This window comes from Solanum lycopersicum, chromosome 12 (genome assembly GCF_036512215.1).
Source record: "Solanum lycopersicum chromosome 12, SLM_r2.1".
NCBI lineage: Eukaryota > Viridiplantae > Streptophyta > Magnoliopsida > Solanales > Solanaceae > Solanum > Solanum lycopersicum.
This window is the reverse complement of record NC_090811.1, coordinates 1,051,859-1,066,723: the sequence shown is the minus strand read 5'-3', so window position 1 is coordinate 1,066,723 and position 14,865 is coordinate 1,051,859. Positions and strand designations below refer to the sequence as shown.

The window sequence follows — 14,865 nt, the reverse complement described above, 5'->3', positions numbered from 1 at the left end:
CATTATTATAATTATTAATTTTATTTTTCTTTAATTATAGAGATATAGCATTAAGTGATATATGTTGCTTATTAACAATACATACTTTACCAAGGGAAAATTAAATCACTGATCTTTCAATATCTTTCTGCTACAAAAAATCTTTATTTTCACGCGTTAGAAATCTGAAAGGATCATGTTCGTTCACTTTCGGCTCAAATTATATTTATATATATATGTTTTTTCCGAAATAATTACTTTTATTCATCATATTTATTATTGCGATCAACTATTCTCTTGCCCTTATAAAACTGATGGTACATATTATTAATGATGAGTACTACTTAGTTTATAAAAATGGAAATAAATTAGAAGTAAAGTAAAAAAAAACGCTTGAGAATTTATAAATATACACATGCTAATAAGTATAATTTTTATTTTCAATTTGTAACAGCAATTGACTAGACTTGTTAGCTACTTCATAGACAAATATTGCAATTTGAATTACTCCCTATGTTCCAATTTTTTTTTTTCGAAATTCAAATGATATGAATAATTTTAAGTAATATTTAAATAAGTATTTCTTATCATATAGACATATATAATAAGAATCCCAATTATATGATTTTTGAATAACAATATATATTTAAATTATTAAGTTGATTGTCTAACCAACACTTATTTTTGAATATATACACCTTCCATATATCATCTATATACTTAGACTCATACATCTCTTATACTTTCCACACTTATATTCAAATAAAATTTTTATCTATCGCCTCGAAAATGAAGATCTCCTCGATTTCTCTATTACTCTTATTATTTGTCGCCATCACCACTACCTCCTCCGCCCATAACATCACTCTTATACTCACCAAACATCCTGAATTCTCAACGTTTAATCGCTATTTAACCCTGACTCACTTAGCTTCTGAGATCAATCGGCGCCAAACCATCACCGTTTGCGCGGTGAATAACGCTGCCATGGATGATCTTCTTGATAAACACTTGTCTATTTATACTCTCAAGAATGTTCTCTCTCTACATGTTTTTGCAGATTACTTTGGTTCCAAACAACTTCATAGGATTACTAAGGGAACAACCCTAACTGCCACTCTTTTCCAAGCAACAGGTAAGATTGAAATGACATGTCGTTGGGTCTCGAGTCAAATTTGAACAGGTTAAATTCGAAGAAATATTTGGAATAATAACCACCTTTTAGCCTTAATTTGAAAAATCGAAGTTTTAAATTTCACGAGTGATCACTCATTTGGTCAAAATTGATTAAATCAAGATGGGTCATAAGTCAACCCACCAAATATGATCCCCCTGCACCCACTTTTTTTTATTTTTCTTTACAAGGAAACATGTAAAATTTAAATATTTAAGTTGTTATATATTTACATAATTTTCTATCTCCACCATTTTTGGGTTGTATTTATTATATCGACCCAATAATTTGATAGATCATTTCGAATTCAAAATGTCATGTCAAAGTCAACAAACAAATCATAACTCTAACTTATTAAATCAGAGTTTTTTAAATGAATTAGAAAAAAAAATTATCTAATTTTATTATCTCTAGATTTAATTGAACCTCTTAGAGGCTATAGTTAATGAATATTAACACTAGTGCACTACTAGTTATTCATATATTATTGTTTTTTTTTTCAAATAAAACGATTTCTTTTATGACTATCCAAATTTTGAATTCGTTTCTACAGGTGAGGCTCCTGGAACCTCAGGGTACGTCAATATTACTAACATGAAAGGTAAAAAAGTAGGGTTTGCTACAGAAGACAACGATGGTCATTTCTCATCGAATTTCGTCAAATCGATACAAGAAATCCCTTACAACATCTCCGTCATACAACTCAGCAATATTATCACATCCCCTGCCGCGGAGGCTCCCGTGGCTGCTCCGGCAGACGTTGATTTAATCGATTTAATGTCGAAAAAAGGTTGCAAAGAATTCGCAAAACTTTTACAAAATACCCAAATTTCGAAACAATTTATCGATCTTATGGAAAATGGTCTTACAGTTTTTTGCCCTATTGATAAAGTTGTTAACAATTTTTTACCTAAGTACAAAAATTTAACAAAAAATGGACAAATTTCTTTGTTATTATACCATGGTATACCTGATTATCATTCTTTAGGTATGTTAAGGGCAAAAAATGGATTTATAAATACTATGGCAACAACAAAAGGTAAAAATAATAAATATGATTTTTCTATAAAAAATGATGGAGATAATGTAAAATTAGAGACAAATGTTGTAACAGCAAAAATTACTGGAACTTTATTAGATGAGGAGCCAATAGCAGTTTATAAAATTGATAAAGTTTTGCAGCCTAGTGAATTATTTAAATCACAATCTATTAATTCCGACGATAGCGCGATGGGGCCGAGCTCTGGTGATGATAATGATGGTGATAGCGATGATTATGACACGACTAATAATAATGGGGGTATGATTATGAATGTGAATGGTGGTTGGTTTGTGACATTTGTTTTGAATATTTATTTGGTATTTGGTTGAATAAATAGATTTGTATTTTTTTTTATATTGTTTGATGAAAAAATAACCCTAAGTTTGCATTTTGTTATTTTCTTTTTGTAATTTTCACTTCTTCTATGGTAATCTTAGTTTTATAATAATTTAGTTTATAATATCAAAAAGATTACATGCAAATGGAAGTATATAATCGAGTAAAGCAAAAACAACCACTATAAAATATCGGTGTATGTAGTCCCACAAAGTAGGGTCGGAGAAGGTAGAGCCTACGTGAGTCACAGACCTTACTTCTACATTAGCAATAGAGAGACTATTTCTGATAGATCTTAGGCTCAAGACAAAAATAATCTAGAAAAAAATATAATAGAAGTGCAAGAGACGACAAATAATAACAACAACATATCTAGTGAAATTCCACTAAGTGAAGTCCCGAGAAGGTAGAGTATATACAAACCTTATCATTACTTCATGGAAATAGAGAGACTATTTCCGAAAGGCCATAAGCTCAAGTGCATCAAACCTTAGTTAAACAATAAGAAAATAATGAAGAAATTAAGCATAACAATCAATAAGAAAAGATCGAAACGTAAAGTCTACAAGAAAGAAACGACAATTTAACAACAATAAAATGGTGTGATGTATAAGCGAAACACGATCAACAACATAAGACAAGAACTACAAACTAGTACTACAACAAAACACGAATTAACAAGCCTAAACCTTCACAAAGAAAGATAAATACTTGATCCATACTACAAATAGTAACAAAAACAACAAATAGTAGTAGAACAGTATTACAACAAAACAATATTATAATCGAACACTACATTAAACAAAACAAAAAAAAACTTATAAAAGTTCCGTTACCGGGAATCGAACCCGGGTCTCCTGGGTGAAAGCCAGATATCCTAACCGCTGGACGATAACGGATTGTTGCATAATTATTGATACAAATTATATTTATCTATAGTATTGAAAGTTGTTTGGAGAAAAAAATAAAATTGGTGGTCCAACTAATAATACTTAGGTAAAAGAATTATAGTAATTCTTATTCATATTAGTATAATCTTATTCTATATTTAGAAGTTGGAGATCAAAATTCTATTTTTGTCTATTAATATTAGTATATTCATATAAGAAGTAGGAAAACAATATTGTGTTTTATGTCAAAATAGGATTTGTATAGTGAAAACAATATAAGTTTATAAATAGACTTGCTAACGCTAATTTAAACACAATGCATGTCGATGGATTCAATATTAGTATCAAACCCTAGAAACTATAATAATTCCACCCAAAATATTCCCAATGATATCATAATTGATATACTCACAAAACTTCCTGTGAAATCACTTTTAAGGTTGAAAGGCATTTGCAGATCATGGTATTCGTTAATTAAAGATGAAAAATTCGTCAAGCAACACCATGATACTCATAAAAATCGTCAAAAGTACTTTATAATTTCGAGGGGACACGAGATTTTCCACCACTACACTATGGACGTCCCTCAAGTTGTTGATTCTACTAGAATAGTCTCTCTTATCGAGCCTCCGATTCGAATCGATCAATCGCTAAAGGTATACCCTAACATTCAATATTTCTCATCTAATGGAATACTTTTTATAACATATTCTCATGACATAATTGTTATGTGGAATCCTTCCACTAGAGAATCAAGAAGAATCCCTAGTCCAATTTACAATAATCGTGGTAGTATGTATAGTTTTTGCTACTTTCATTATATTGATGATTATAAAATATTTAGACTAAGATGTGGTGACAACAAGGAGATTGATATATTTTCAACGAAAAGTAACATGTGGAAATCGATTGGGATGTTTCCTTCAAATTATTATTTTTTAGGTTTTAATGTTGTGATGGTAGATGGGATTGTTTATATGATGGCAAGGAATAAAGAAAATTTACCTAGTGTTACTATATTACGTTTTTGTTTGGAGAAGGAAAAATTTGAAGATGAATTATTGTTTCCATATGTGGTGCCATGGACAAGACATGTTTTGCATTCTTTAGGAGAAAAACTTTGTTTAATTAGAATATTGGATGATAATCGTGAGTTTTGGTTGTATACGATGGAAAAAAATTCATGGAATAAGATACTGACGATTCCATTAGCTCTGAAAAATGGTTTGAAACCTGTTAGTTTTACGGAAGATGGAAGCATGATGTTTCAATCGTTCGATAGACGTGGATTTGTGGCTTACAATTCAACATTACATAAATTCGAACAAGTTAATGTAGGTGGAATTAAAGGACTTTACTTCAATAAGGTTGTAACCTATGAAGAAACTTTATCCTCTCTTAATCCGTGACAAGGTTGGAAGACATGACATATTTACGGACATTTATGTGAGAAAAGGTTGAAAGATATGCCATATTTGTGAAGGTTGGAAGTAATACATATTTGCGGAGTTTTACGTGAGAAAAGGTTGAATGACATGACATATTTGCGAAGGCCAGAAGACATGACATATTTGCAGACATTTATGTGACATGATATATTTGCTCAGTGGCGAAGCCAGAAATTTCTTAAAGATAGTCCAGAAATAGCAAATTGTTATGTTAAGGATGTCCAAAATAATTATCATCTCGTATATCATTTTACTTGTATATATGCTAATTTTTTTTCGATCAAGTAGTATGTGGCTACACCACTGTATTTGCGGATATTTATATGAAAAAGAAAAGATATATCCCTTGTTTCAAATCCATTATTATTATTATTATTATTATTATTATTATTATTTTCATCATGCTTTTTATTAAATTTCTTTTATTCATTTATCTCTTGTTCTAACTTGTGTGTAGATATTTCGTAAAGAACTTCTCAAGTTTTCACTATAGAGATGATAAAACCATTCATGAGATCGTATATATTAACTTTGATCAATTTGAATAAGTTTTTGATTTTCATCGAATCATAATCTTTTTTGAAAAAAAGTCAATAAAAAGTAAAAATATGGACTTATTTTTTTTAAAAAAAAATAATATATTTGTTTTACTTGTTTAAAAAGATAGCTGATATTATATTCTGAAGGTCTGAATGTGATGTCCACATAAGCAAAACAAGTCTTTGTTGATATGATAAACGTGGCATGGTAAGTTTTTCATATATTTTGGGATGTTGGGGTTGAATAATTACAAAAGTTTTTTTTAAAGCAAATTCATCACTATATAGTGTCTAGCGGTCTTTTATTAAACATAAAAAATATTAATACGGACAAGTATAAGTAAGGGGAGTTAGGGCTTATTTTACTAATCCTAATGAAATACCTAACTTCTGCTACGTATTATTTGATCATCACAGAGTTAATTGTAATAAACTCCATGGTGATATACGAATGAAGATGCATGCTTAAATAATGTAAAAATATGTCAATCAAGAAGAAAGTTGAGTTACTAGCCTCAAAATTTCTATTGCTAAAGCATGAATTAGAAAAGATTGATTGCCCATCAATAATAACTTGAAGTATTTTTATCTTGTCTTCTTCTTTAAACCTATCGTCCAACAACACTAGATGATTCATACCTTCTTTATTGATTTATTGGACCTAGTTGAACCTATTGATACTGTCAAATGGTTTTGCTTTCCCTATCGCATCGATAGGTGCCTTGTAACAAAACTCCTCAGTCATTTTTCCGTCCCAACTATGTTGCCTTCTATATGTCTTCTTTTTTGCTTTTGTTACTTCCACTTCTTTGTTGCCTAGGTGATATATCCCCTTCCCTAGCCACTCTATCAAAGCAAATGTCCAGAATATTGTCTTCCTCATCATCATCAAAAGACTCCTCACCAAAATCCACTCCATCTTCATCAAAAGAATTCTCACCCAAAATCAATTGTATTTGACATGAGAATAATCACAAAAGATTCATATAGCCGTTCTCAACTTTATTCAGTATGCATAGTTGAATGATCGAGAATAAGTAAAAGGTTGTGTTTCATATCTAATATTTAGTAGTATTCTAAGAGTGATATAGTAAAAGTACCGTTTAAAAACTTGCTTGAGCACTTTGATATTTTCCTAAAAGTTTATGAAATATGTATGGAACTATTCAGAAAGAAAAAAAAAGTAGTAAAATTGATCCTATTCCTATTCATAACTGAAAAAGAAAAAAAAAATCAGTAAAATTGTATTCTATTTTTGGTGCATTATTTAATATATTTATATAAGAAGTAGGAAACCAAAATTGTATTCATGTCTAAATAGGATTTGTATGGACTTTATTATAAGTTTATAAATAGACTTTATTATAACGCTAATTTGGACAAATTAAATTAAAATACTTCCATGGATTCAATGATTGTATCAAAACCCAAGCATCGTAGAAACAATTATAATTCAAATTCTTCCCAATGATATCATACTTGATATATTCGCAAAACTTCCTGTGAAATCACTTGTCAGATTCAAAAGCGTTTGCAGATCATGGTATTCATTAAGTAAAGATGAAAATTTTGTACAGAAACATTATGAAACTCACAAAAATAGTCAAAAGTACTTTATGATTTCGAAGGGACCCACGATTTTCCATCACTACACTATGGATGTCCCTCAACTTGATTCGAGTAGTATAATCTCTCTCGTGGAGTCTCCAGTTCCGATCGATAAGTCACGAAAGGTATTCCCTAGCACACAATGTTTTTCATCTAATGGGATAATTCTTATAACATATGGTGATAATAAAATCATGTTGTGGAATCCAGCCACAAGAGAATCAAGAACAATACCTAGTCCAATTTGGAGTAAGACATGTGGTATTTATAATTTTTGCTGCTTTCCACGTATTCAAGTCTACAAAATATTTAGACTAGGACTCGGAATCAATACCGATGACATGAATATTGATATATTTTCAACGAAAAGTAACATATGGAAATCGATTGGGATTTTTCCACGAAATTATAATTTCTTAGGTGGTAACGTTGTTATGGTCGATGGGATTGTTTATATGATGGCAAAGAGGAAGGATAATTTATCTAATCATACTATATTACGTTTTTGTTTGGAAAAGGAAAAATTTCAAGATGAATTAATGTTTCAATACACGATACTAAGGAGTACACATTTTTTGTATTCTTTAGGAGAAAAACTTTGTTTGATTAGATTATTGGATGGTAATCGTGAGTTTTGGTTGTACATGAATGAAAGAAATTCATGGAATAAGATTCTGACGATTCCATTAACTCCGAGTAATTGTTTGAGACCTTTGAGTTTTATGAAGGATGGAGGGATGATGTTTATGAAGGATGGAGGCATGATGTTTAAGAAGGATAGCTTTGAGTTTGTGGCTTACAATTCAACAACACATAAATTGGAACAAGTTAATGTAGATGGAATCAAAGGACTTCACTTCAATAAGGCTATAACCTACACGGAAACTTTATCATCTCTTTATTTGTAAAAAAGTTGGATGGCTTTGAGTTAGGTAATTAAATAAGACATGACATTCACCAATGACAGAGGCAAGAGGAAGTTCTTTGAAACATTCTAAACACTTCTGGTAGACGTGTCTTCCATTATCTGCATATTTGATTAAGACTTCCTCTTCAAATCCATAAACAGAAGTGCAGTATTCAGATTCGTGATTTCCACGAAGAAGAATCACCCTATTAGGCATTAGAATCTGAAAGAATGTGTAGATCCATTAAATATCCACAATTACAATAGAACAAGACTAACCATAACAATTTAACCAATTGCATCAAGACAGCACTAACATGGCTATCAAAACTAAAAAATAATTGCGCTAAAACTAGAGCACTAAAAGTTATACCATGACTATTTTCTTATTTCCATCACACCAAATGATTCCTTATATAGTATGATCAATTGACTAAGCTAATTAAAAGTAACTAGTAAACTTTCTTACCTTCCAAGCGAGTAAGAGAAGGAAGGTCTCAAGACCCCAAGCACCTCTATCAACATAATCTCCGTTGAACACAAAGAAACGATTTTCAGAGGGAAAACCAGCATCCTTCAACAAGAACAAGACAACATGTAGTTGTCCATGCACATCTCCAACCACAACAACCGTCGAATTTGGATCTAAACCTGACCTACTATCGATCTGCAAGCAATTGGGTTCCTTATGCATGATCCCCGACGCCATCTCTGCAAGACGATCAAAAACTTCTATTGGTAGCACTGTCAAGAGATCTGATGGAGGAAGATTCCTAGACGCCCAATCAAATGCTAACATTAAGTTTCTAACCCAAGTTAGGGTTAGTGTTCCGTCTTCAGGCCACGAAATTGGAATCTGTGGTGTTGAAGGAGTTGGGGACGAAGGCAATGAGATGGAAGATGTCGAACCTCGGAAAGAGGAAGCTTGTTCGTTGAGGTCATCGTTCATAGATTGAACATGATCAGGACGGGCAGGAGTGGCATACCCAACATCTTCATTAGCAAACTGACGCAATGGTTGGACATTGTGAATCATTGTGTGGCTGGATCTGCACTCTACATCTGGATTCGCATCATCCATTGGAGAACTTTCTGCATTGTAAATCACAATGTGATTGTCGGTATAGTGTGATCCAGAAACATCATCACATGGTGATGAGCCCATACCAAATTGTGCTTCATCATTCAAATTTTCACCCGTAAATCTGGTACTTGTACCACAATCGGGCTCCACATTTGGATTCGCATCCTCCATCGGAGAGACATCATCAGGATTCGCACCTCTTTGTTTTCTGCGTCTTCCTGCCCATCCACGTCTACGTCGATTCCTAGAATTATCAGGCTGCTTTGGAACGTAGGACGGTGAGACACCGAGCCTTTGAGCATCATTTGCTGCCATTAAACCATCAATGCACATCTCCATCACATTCCTTCCAGCGACCTCCGTAGTTGATTCTTGTCTTAGTTTAATCCCATACTGATACAACATATGGAGTTGACGCGCCTGCAAATCATATAAATAAGATCAGCACTTGATTAAAAATAAACATATGCAATTAAAGCATCTAAATTATTATAAAAACAGCGCAACAACTGAAAGAATAAAAAAACAATTCTCAAAAAGGGGGCAAACAGCCACAAAACTGGAAAAAACTATAGCCAAAAAACAGTAGCGAGTATTGGGCAAAGTAGCAACCAAAAAACAATAGCGACTTTGGGCCAAAGCAGCAACCAAGATAGCACAAAAAACCGAGCCAAAATGCATAAAATGGATCAAAATGAAGCACTAACAGGAACACAGTAGCTAAACATAGCAAAACAAGAAAAATTATTGGGCATAACCACAGCAAGAAAACTAAAAAATATGCATATTGATATAAAGTGCTAAAAAATATGCATATTGATATAAAGTGCGTACCATTATCTCAGATGTTGGTGCAAGTGATGCATACCCTGTTGGAATACGAATTTCAGGGTTTCCAATGATTTGTCGAGTGATCAAACGAAACCACTTAAGATAATCATCATGATATGGAAGGAAGCCTTCTGCTAATGGCGCCTCCCAAACACGGTTTGCACGATCATTCCACACAAGTATGTGACTTGCATGATGTGTACTCCAATCGGTGTTTTGTCTGCCACGACGGTCAGACTTTTCATGTTTCTTGCTAAAATTGCAGGCATCGGGAATGTTTTGACGCATTCCGAATTGTCTAAGAACCCTGTTGGGTTGATGCATCTCCACTACATCCCAACATAGTAGTGGCACCACAGCATGCCAAAAATATTCTCCTGAGCGACAATAATCGGGAAGATTCTCCATCACATAGGGCTGCCAAACAAACTATAAGACAGCAAATTGTTAGTAAAAAAAATAAATATTTGGCAATACTTGTTATACAACAATATATTGAGTTTGCAAGTCATACTTGTTCATCTACAAGATTATCCAATTGATCTCGAAACAACGACAACACATATTGAGGTGAATGCTTCCAACTAAGTTGTACGCTCCATCTACTCGCATATAGGGGATTCGGGAGATCATCTGAGAAGATAATAGCACCATCTCTAGCCTGAAGTCGATCAGGATGAACAATCTTCAATCTTTCCCATGCCCATACCTAAGTAAACATACGGAAAAAAACAATCAAAAAAATTAATACAATTATTATCATTCTGTACAAGTGGTGGTACTTTTGGACGACTAATAATGATATTACAAAATGCATACCTGTAGAAGTGGTAGAAAAACACCTATTTCTTTCTTCTTAGAATTGGAAGCACGGCATAATGCCCGGTACAAGCATGCCAACACAGCACTGCCCCAACTATACCTGCCAATTTGGTCAATATTCTCGAGATGCACCAAATATATCAACTTAACTTTGTTTCCTGGTGTGTCAGGAAACAGAATACCTCCAATCATCAACATCATGTAACACCTAGCGAGTTGATGAATGACTAACTCATCTGTATCATCATTGATCTCACCGAATGCCTCCAAGTGACTTTCTAGTGCACTGATATCAAGTCTACTTCCATTCAACTTGTCATCATGTGGTCTAAAACCAAGGAACTGCTCACATAAATCTTGCCACTCTTGTGGCGTCTTCGAGCTATCAATGCCTACTACCGGTTCTCCCTCTATCGGTAACCCATAAAGAATAGCCACATCCTGTAGTGTAACAGTGGCTTCCCCAACTTTAAAATGAAAAGTATGGGTCTCTGGTCGCCATCTCTCAACAAGAGCAGTGATAAATGCATGATCTAGTTTTATCAGTCCTACCCGATAGACCCCGTAAAATCCAGCACTAATCAATATGTGTAGGACGCGTGGATGAATAGGGCGTCTTTGAACCTGGGACCAAAAACCACCATCGCATCGACGACAAAATAAGACAGCTTCCACCTCACCACCCCATACATCTTCTGACCTATGATTTTCTTGTCTTGTTAAGACACTGCGATCTAACGGACCAGGATGTAGTTGGGTCAACCTCTCGTTCTCCATCTAACAAAATATCTGACAAGTGCAAATTGTTTCAGTTGACAAGCCAAAAGGAAAATTGGACTTTTGAAAAGGCTTTACACTCTTGAAGTCTCTGTTAACATTTAGTTATGCCATGATTTTACAAAGTAATTCAAGATTTAATCAAAGCTTTAAAATAAGGGAGCAAGTAGGGTAAAAGAAGAGGAATAGATTCGGCTTTTGAGGAGTTCAACTAAGTTAAAAGATACCTAAAAATCAAAACGAATTACAACAGAATAATCAACACCTGTTATATCAGCTTCTATATCTTGTATCTTTGCCTCGAACCAAATAAAGTCGATTCAACACAAATGTTGAGAGGGAGTCAACCTGGACTTAACAATGACAAAAAGTTAGAAACCAGTAAGAGTGTCAACAATATCAAAAATAATCATAATGCCACAAGTATGTCGATGAAAAAGCTCATAAGTTATAAACACGGTAAATCATTATTCAAGCAAAAATCATGAATCTGAACAACAAACATCCATTATAAATGTGCAAACAAACATCCATTATAAATGTGCATACCGAGTTTCAAACAAAATAAATTAAAAATTGGAGTTTTGGCAAAATTTATATTCTTACCATCACACAAATATACTCAATTTTAACTAATAAAGGGGAAATAAGTCGAATCTCCTACAATACACTTCAACGTGCGTGCAAGAATATAAATGACATGTTAAAGAAATATGTTAAATTTCCTATACAAAACCTACTTACTACAATCGCTATGTCTGTCCTTTTTGAGGTATTAACAACGATGAAGATAGATTTACACCTCCAGAAGTGATTAGAAGTAAAATCAGGATGGCTTTATACTCTTTTTCTGGGAAGATTTGGCGAGTGCATCGTAGAATTCTCTTCTACGTTTGTTGTTGTTAAAGACATTACTGGTATTGATGTTGTTTGTTTTGACGCTCACGAAGAATTTCAACAAAAACCAAAAAATAAAACCTTTTGGATAATAGAGTACCTGATGCTTCTATTGTGGGGATTGAAAGGTTGAAAAGATGGGACCTCTACATTTTGGGAGGCAAAAGTTTTTCTTTTAAATTATATGAATTTTTTTTTATATATACACACTCTTTAATACTCAAAAAATTTATAAAATAATATTTAAAATTAAAATTATGTTATCTTACATACAATATTAATAATGTAAACTAAAATGATACTCTCTCCGTTTAACTAAGAATGGTCTAGTTTGACTTGGCACGAAGTTTAAGAAAAAATAAATAAGATTTTTTATCACGTGATCCTAAATTAAAGTTATGTTGAACGTACAAAATTGCTTTTTAATCTTGTGGTATTAAACATGTCACGTGGAAAATTGCTACAAAAAAAAAGGTCATTCTTTTTTTGAAACGGAGGAAGTAATTATAACATCTTATCATTTATCTTTTCAATCAATCATTTGTCTTTTTGCCTCCATAAAGTGTTACTATTTGATATTTTTGAAAATTAGATGAACATCAACATGACATAATAAAGTTTCTAATGACTAAATAATTTTTATTTGTGCTAACAAATATATTTATCAACAATAACTTTATAAAAACATAAATAAACACAAAAACAACAGTTAATATCATAAGCATAAATTAATCACTGATATGATAAGATTTCTACTCATTCAAAAGGCAATATGAATATTTATTTTCATTTGTGACATGATATATTTTTTCAACATATATAACAAAATTTAGTACGTTGAAAATATAATTTTACGTCTTAATTTCAGAAGGGTATTTTTTTGCAACAGTAAGCAATACGTAGCTAAGATCATACAAAAGAGTTAAACACAAGGCGAAGTAGAGGTATTTGACAAAGGCAAATATAATCTTTTAATTATCACAATAAATGTTTCATGATCAGACACATTATCCTTTCACATGATTTTAAATATTTAAGCGTCTAATACTTTGATTTTTGTCCTCATTATGATTTTCATCCTCCCATTTCAAAAACACCAAACTCAATTCATTCGATTTGGTATACGCTGCACACATATTTTAACAATAGTATTGTTTAGGTAAGAGAAATATTATTGATTGTGTCACTCGCCTCTCTCTTATTCTCCCTTGTCTTACCTCCCGATATAAGTATTTGTATTCCTAGATGTAACTATTGTGGTTCAAACGTATTCATGATACACACAATCTATAATGACCCATAGGGTCATTTTTGGAAATTTTCATCAAATTACCGTTTTACCCCTCCTCATACTAAGCCCGGGTCATTTCTTATTGAAATTTGAATTTTGGATTCGGATTTTGAGTACAACTAGTGTGATTCACCTATATTCAGGATACATCGACTTTATCATGACCCATAAAGTTATTTTTGGAAATTTCATAGAGTCGGTGTATCCTGAATACAAATGAACCACACTAGTTTTACTCAAAAATCGAATCCAAATTTAAAAATACTGTCGTAAAAATACCCGTGGCCAAAGTGAGGAAGGGTAAAATGGTAATTTGATAGAAAAATGACTCTATGGCCAAATTAAATACATCGTCCCTTAACATAATAGTAAATATTTAATCGTCTAATACATTGATTTTTGTCCTCATTATATTTTTCATTCTCGCTGAAAATCCATTTTAAAAATATCGAATTGAATTTGTTAGATTGGATATACGGTGCACACATTTTTAACAGTACGAATGTCTAGTTAAGAGAAACAATGAGTGTCTCTCTCTTATCTCGCTTGTCTTACCTCCATATATAAGTATTTGTGTTTAAAAATGTAACTAGTGTGGTTCACATGTATTAGGATACACCGACTCTATAGTGAACTATTTTATAAATTCTCGTTAAATTAGTATTTTACCCCTCTCGATATTGGCCCCGGGTAATTTTTTATTGGATTTTGAATTTTAGCTTAACTTGCTCTACACGGACCCTCGAACATCAATTTCTTGAATAATTTTTACCGAAAAATTATAAAAACACATAGAACATACAACTTTTTGGCTAACTTGCTCTTCACAAACCCTCGAACATGAATTTCTTAGGATAATTTTTTTCGAAGTTCTTTTTCTTTCGATGAACAAAAGGACAAAAATTCCGTTACCGGGAATCGAACCCGGGTCTCCTGGGTGAAAGCCAGATATCCTAACCGCTGGACGATAACGGATTGTTGCATACAAATTGGTGCATGTTTTATTCAATGGTACACCCTATTGTATAGAAATTTGTTAGCAAAAAAATTAATATATGGTTCGACTAATCTAGATTCAAAGTCCGTAAGTTCCATTGGGGTTAAAAAGTTTTCTTTCAAACATGAATTTATACCCAAAATATGAATTTGAGACCTTTAATTAGAGATTGAGAAATATACGTAAATCTCTTTGTTTTTTTTACTTAATAAATGAGCTTTATTTAGTCTATTAGAAATTAAA

The 14,865-nt window shown here is 32.5% G+C and overlaps 3 protein-coding genes and 2 non-coding genes across 7 annotated transcripts; 2 read left to right on the top strand and 3 right to left on the bottom strand.

Annotated features, from left to right (window-relative positions):
* The first annotated feature begins 668 nt into the window (after positions 1-668).
* On the top strand, positions 669-2,643 carry LOC101254871 (fasciclin-like arabinogalactan protein 2). Its single transcript, XM_004251490.5, has 2 exons — positions 669-1,114; positions 1,707-2,643. The coding sequence occupies exons 1-2, from the start codon at positions 769-771 to the stop codon at positions 2,522-2,524; spliced, it is 1,164 nt and encodes a 387-aa protein (XP_004251538.2). The 5' UTR covers positions 669-768; the 3' UTR covers positions 2,525-2,643.
* Positions 2,644-3,358: 715 nt separating this feature from the next.
* On the bottom strand, positions 3,359-3,430 carry TRNAE-UUC (transfer RNA glutamic acid (anticodon UUC)). Its single transcript has one exon. It is a non-coding gene; the product is annotated as a tRNA-Glu (tRNA).
* Positions 3,431-3,673: 243 nt separating this feature from the next.
* LOC138340625 (F-box protein CPR1-like) lies at positions 3,674-4,970 on the top strand. The gene has a single exon (XM_069292547.1). The coding sequence runs from the start codon at positions 3,742-3,744 to the stop codon at positions 4,828-4,830; it is 1,089 nt and encodes a 362-aa protein (XP_069148648.1). The 5' UTR covers positions 3,674-3,741; the 3' UTR covers positions 4,831-4,970.
* A 2,898-nt stretch (positions 4,971-7,868) lies between these two features.
* On the bottom strand, positions 7,869-12,530 carry LOC101258134 (serine/threonine-protein phosphatase 7 long form homolog). 3 transcript variants are annotated; one of them, XM_069292545.1, is made up of 7 exons: positions 12,178-12,530; positions 11,703-11,785; positions 10,658-11,449; positions 10,353-10,547; positions 9,842-10,267; positions 8,393-9,427; positions 7,869-8,146 (listed from the first exon to the last, which is right to left on the bottom strand). In XM_069292545.1, the coding sequence occupies exons 3-7, from the start codon at positions 11,435-11,437 to the stop codon at positions 7,907-7,909; spliced, it is 2,676 nt and encodes an 891-aa protein (XP_069148646.1). In that variant the 5' UTR covers positions 11,438-11,449; positions 11,703-11,785; positions 12,178-12,530; the 3' UTR covers positions 7,869-7,906. The 3 variants fall into 3 exon arrangements, with proteins under 3 accessions (XP_069148646.1, XP_019066865.2, XP_069148647.1); XM_019211320.3 differs by having other exon boundaries at positions 12,182-12,530; XM_069292546.1 differs by having other exon boundaries at positions 12,240-12,530.
* A 1,998-nt stretch (positions 12,531-14,528) lies between these two features.
* TRNAE-UUC (transfer RNA glutamic acid (anticodon UUC)) lies at positions 14,529-14,600 on the bottom strand. The gene has a single exon. It is a non-coding gene; the product is annotated as a tRNA-Glu (tRNA).
* Between the last annotated feature and the right edge of the window lie 265 nt (positions 14,601-14,865).

Coding starts and splice junctions, on each gene's coding strand:
- LOC101254871 (XM_004251490.5), top strand. CDS start 769: ATGAAGATCTCCTCGATTTCTCTATTACTCTTATTATTTGTCGCCATC. Junction 1,115..1,706: donor CACTCTTTTCCAAGCAACAG/GTAAGATTGAAA, acceptor TCGTTTCTACAG/GTGAGGCTCCTGGAACCTCA.
- LOC138340625 (XM_069292547.1), top strand. CDS start 3,742: ATGTCGATGGATTCAATATTAGTATCAAACCCTAGAAACTATAATAAT.
- LOC101258134 (XM_069292545.1), bottom strand. CDS start 11,437: ATGGAGAACGAGAGGTTGACCCAACTACATCCTGGTCCGTTAGATCGC. Junction 10,268..10,352: donor ATAATCTTGTAGATGAACAA/GTATGACTTGCA, acceptor GCTGTCTTATAG/TTTGTTTGGCAGCCCTATGT. Junction 8,147..8,392: donor TTCTCTTACTCGCTTGGAAG/GTAAGAAAGTTT, acceptor ACATTCTTTCAG/ATTCTAATGCCTAATAGGGT.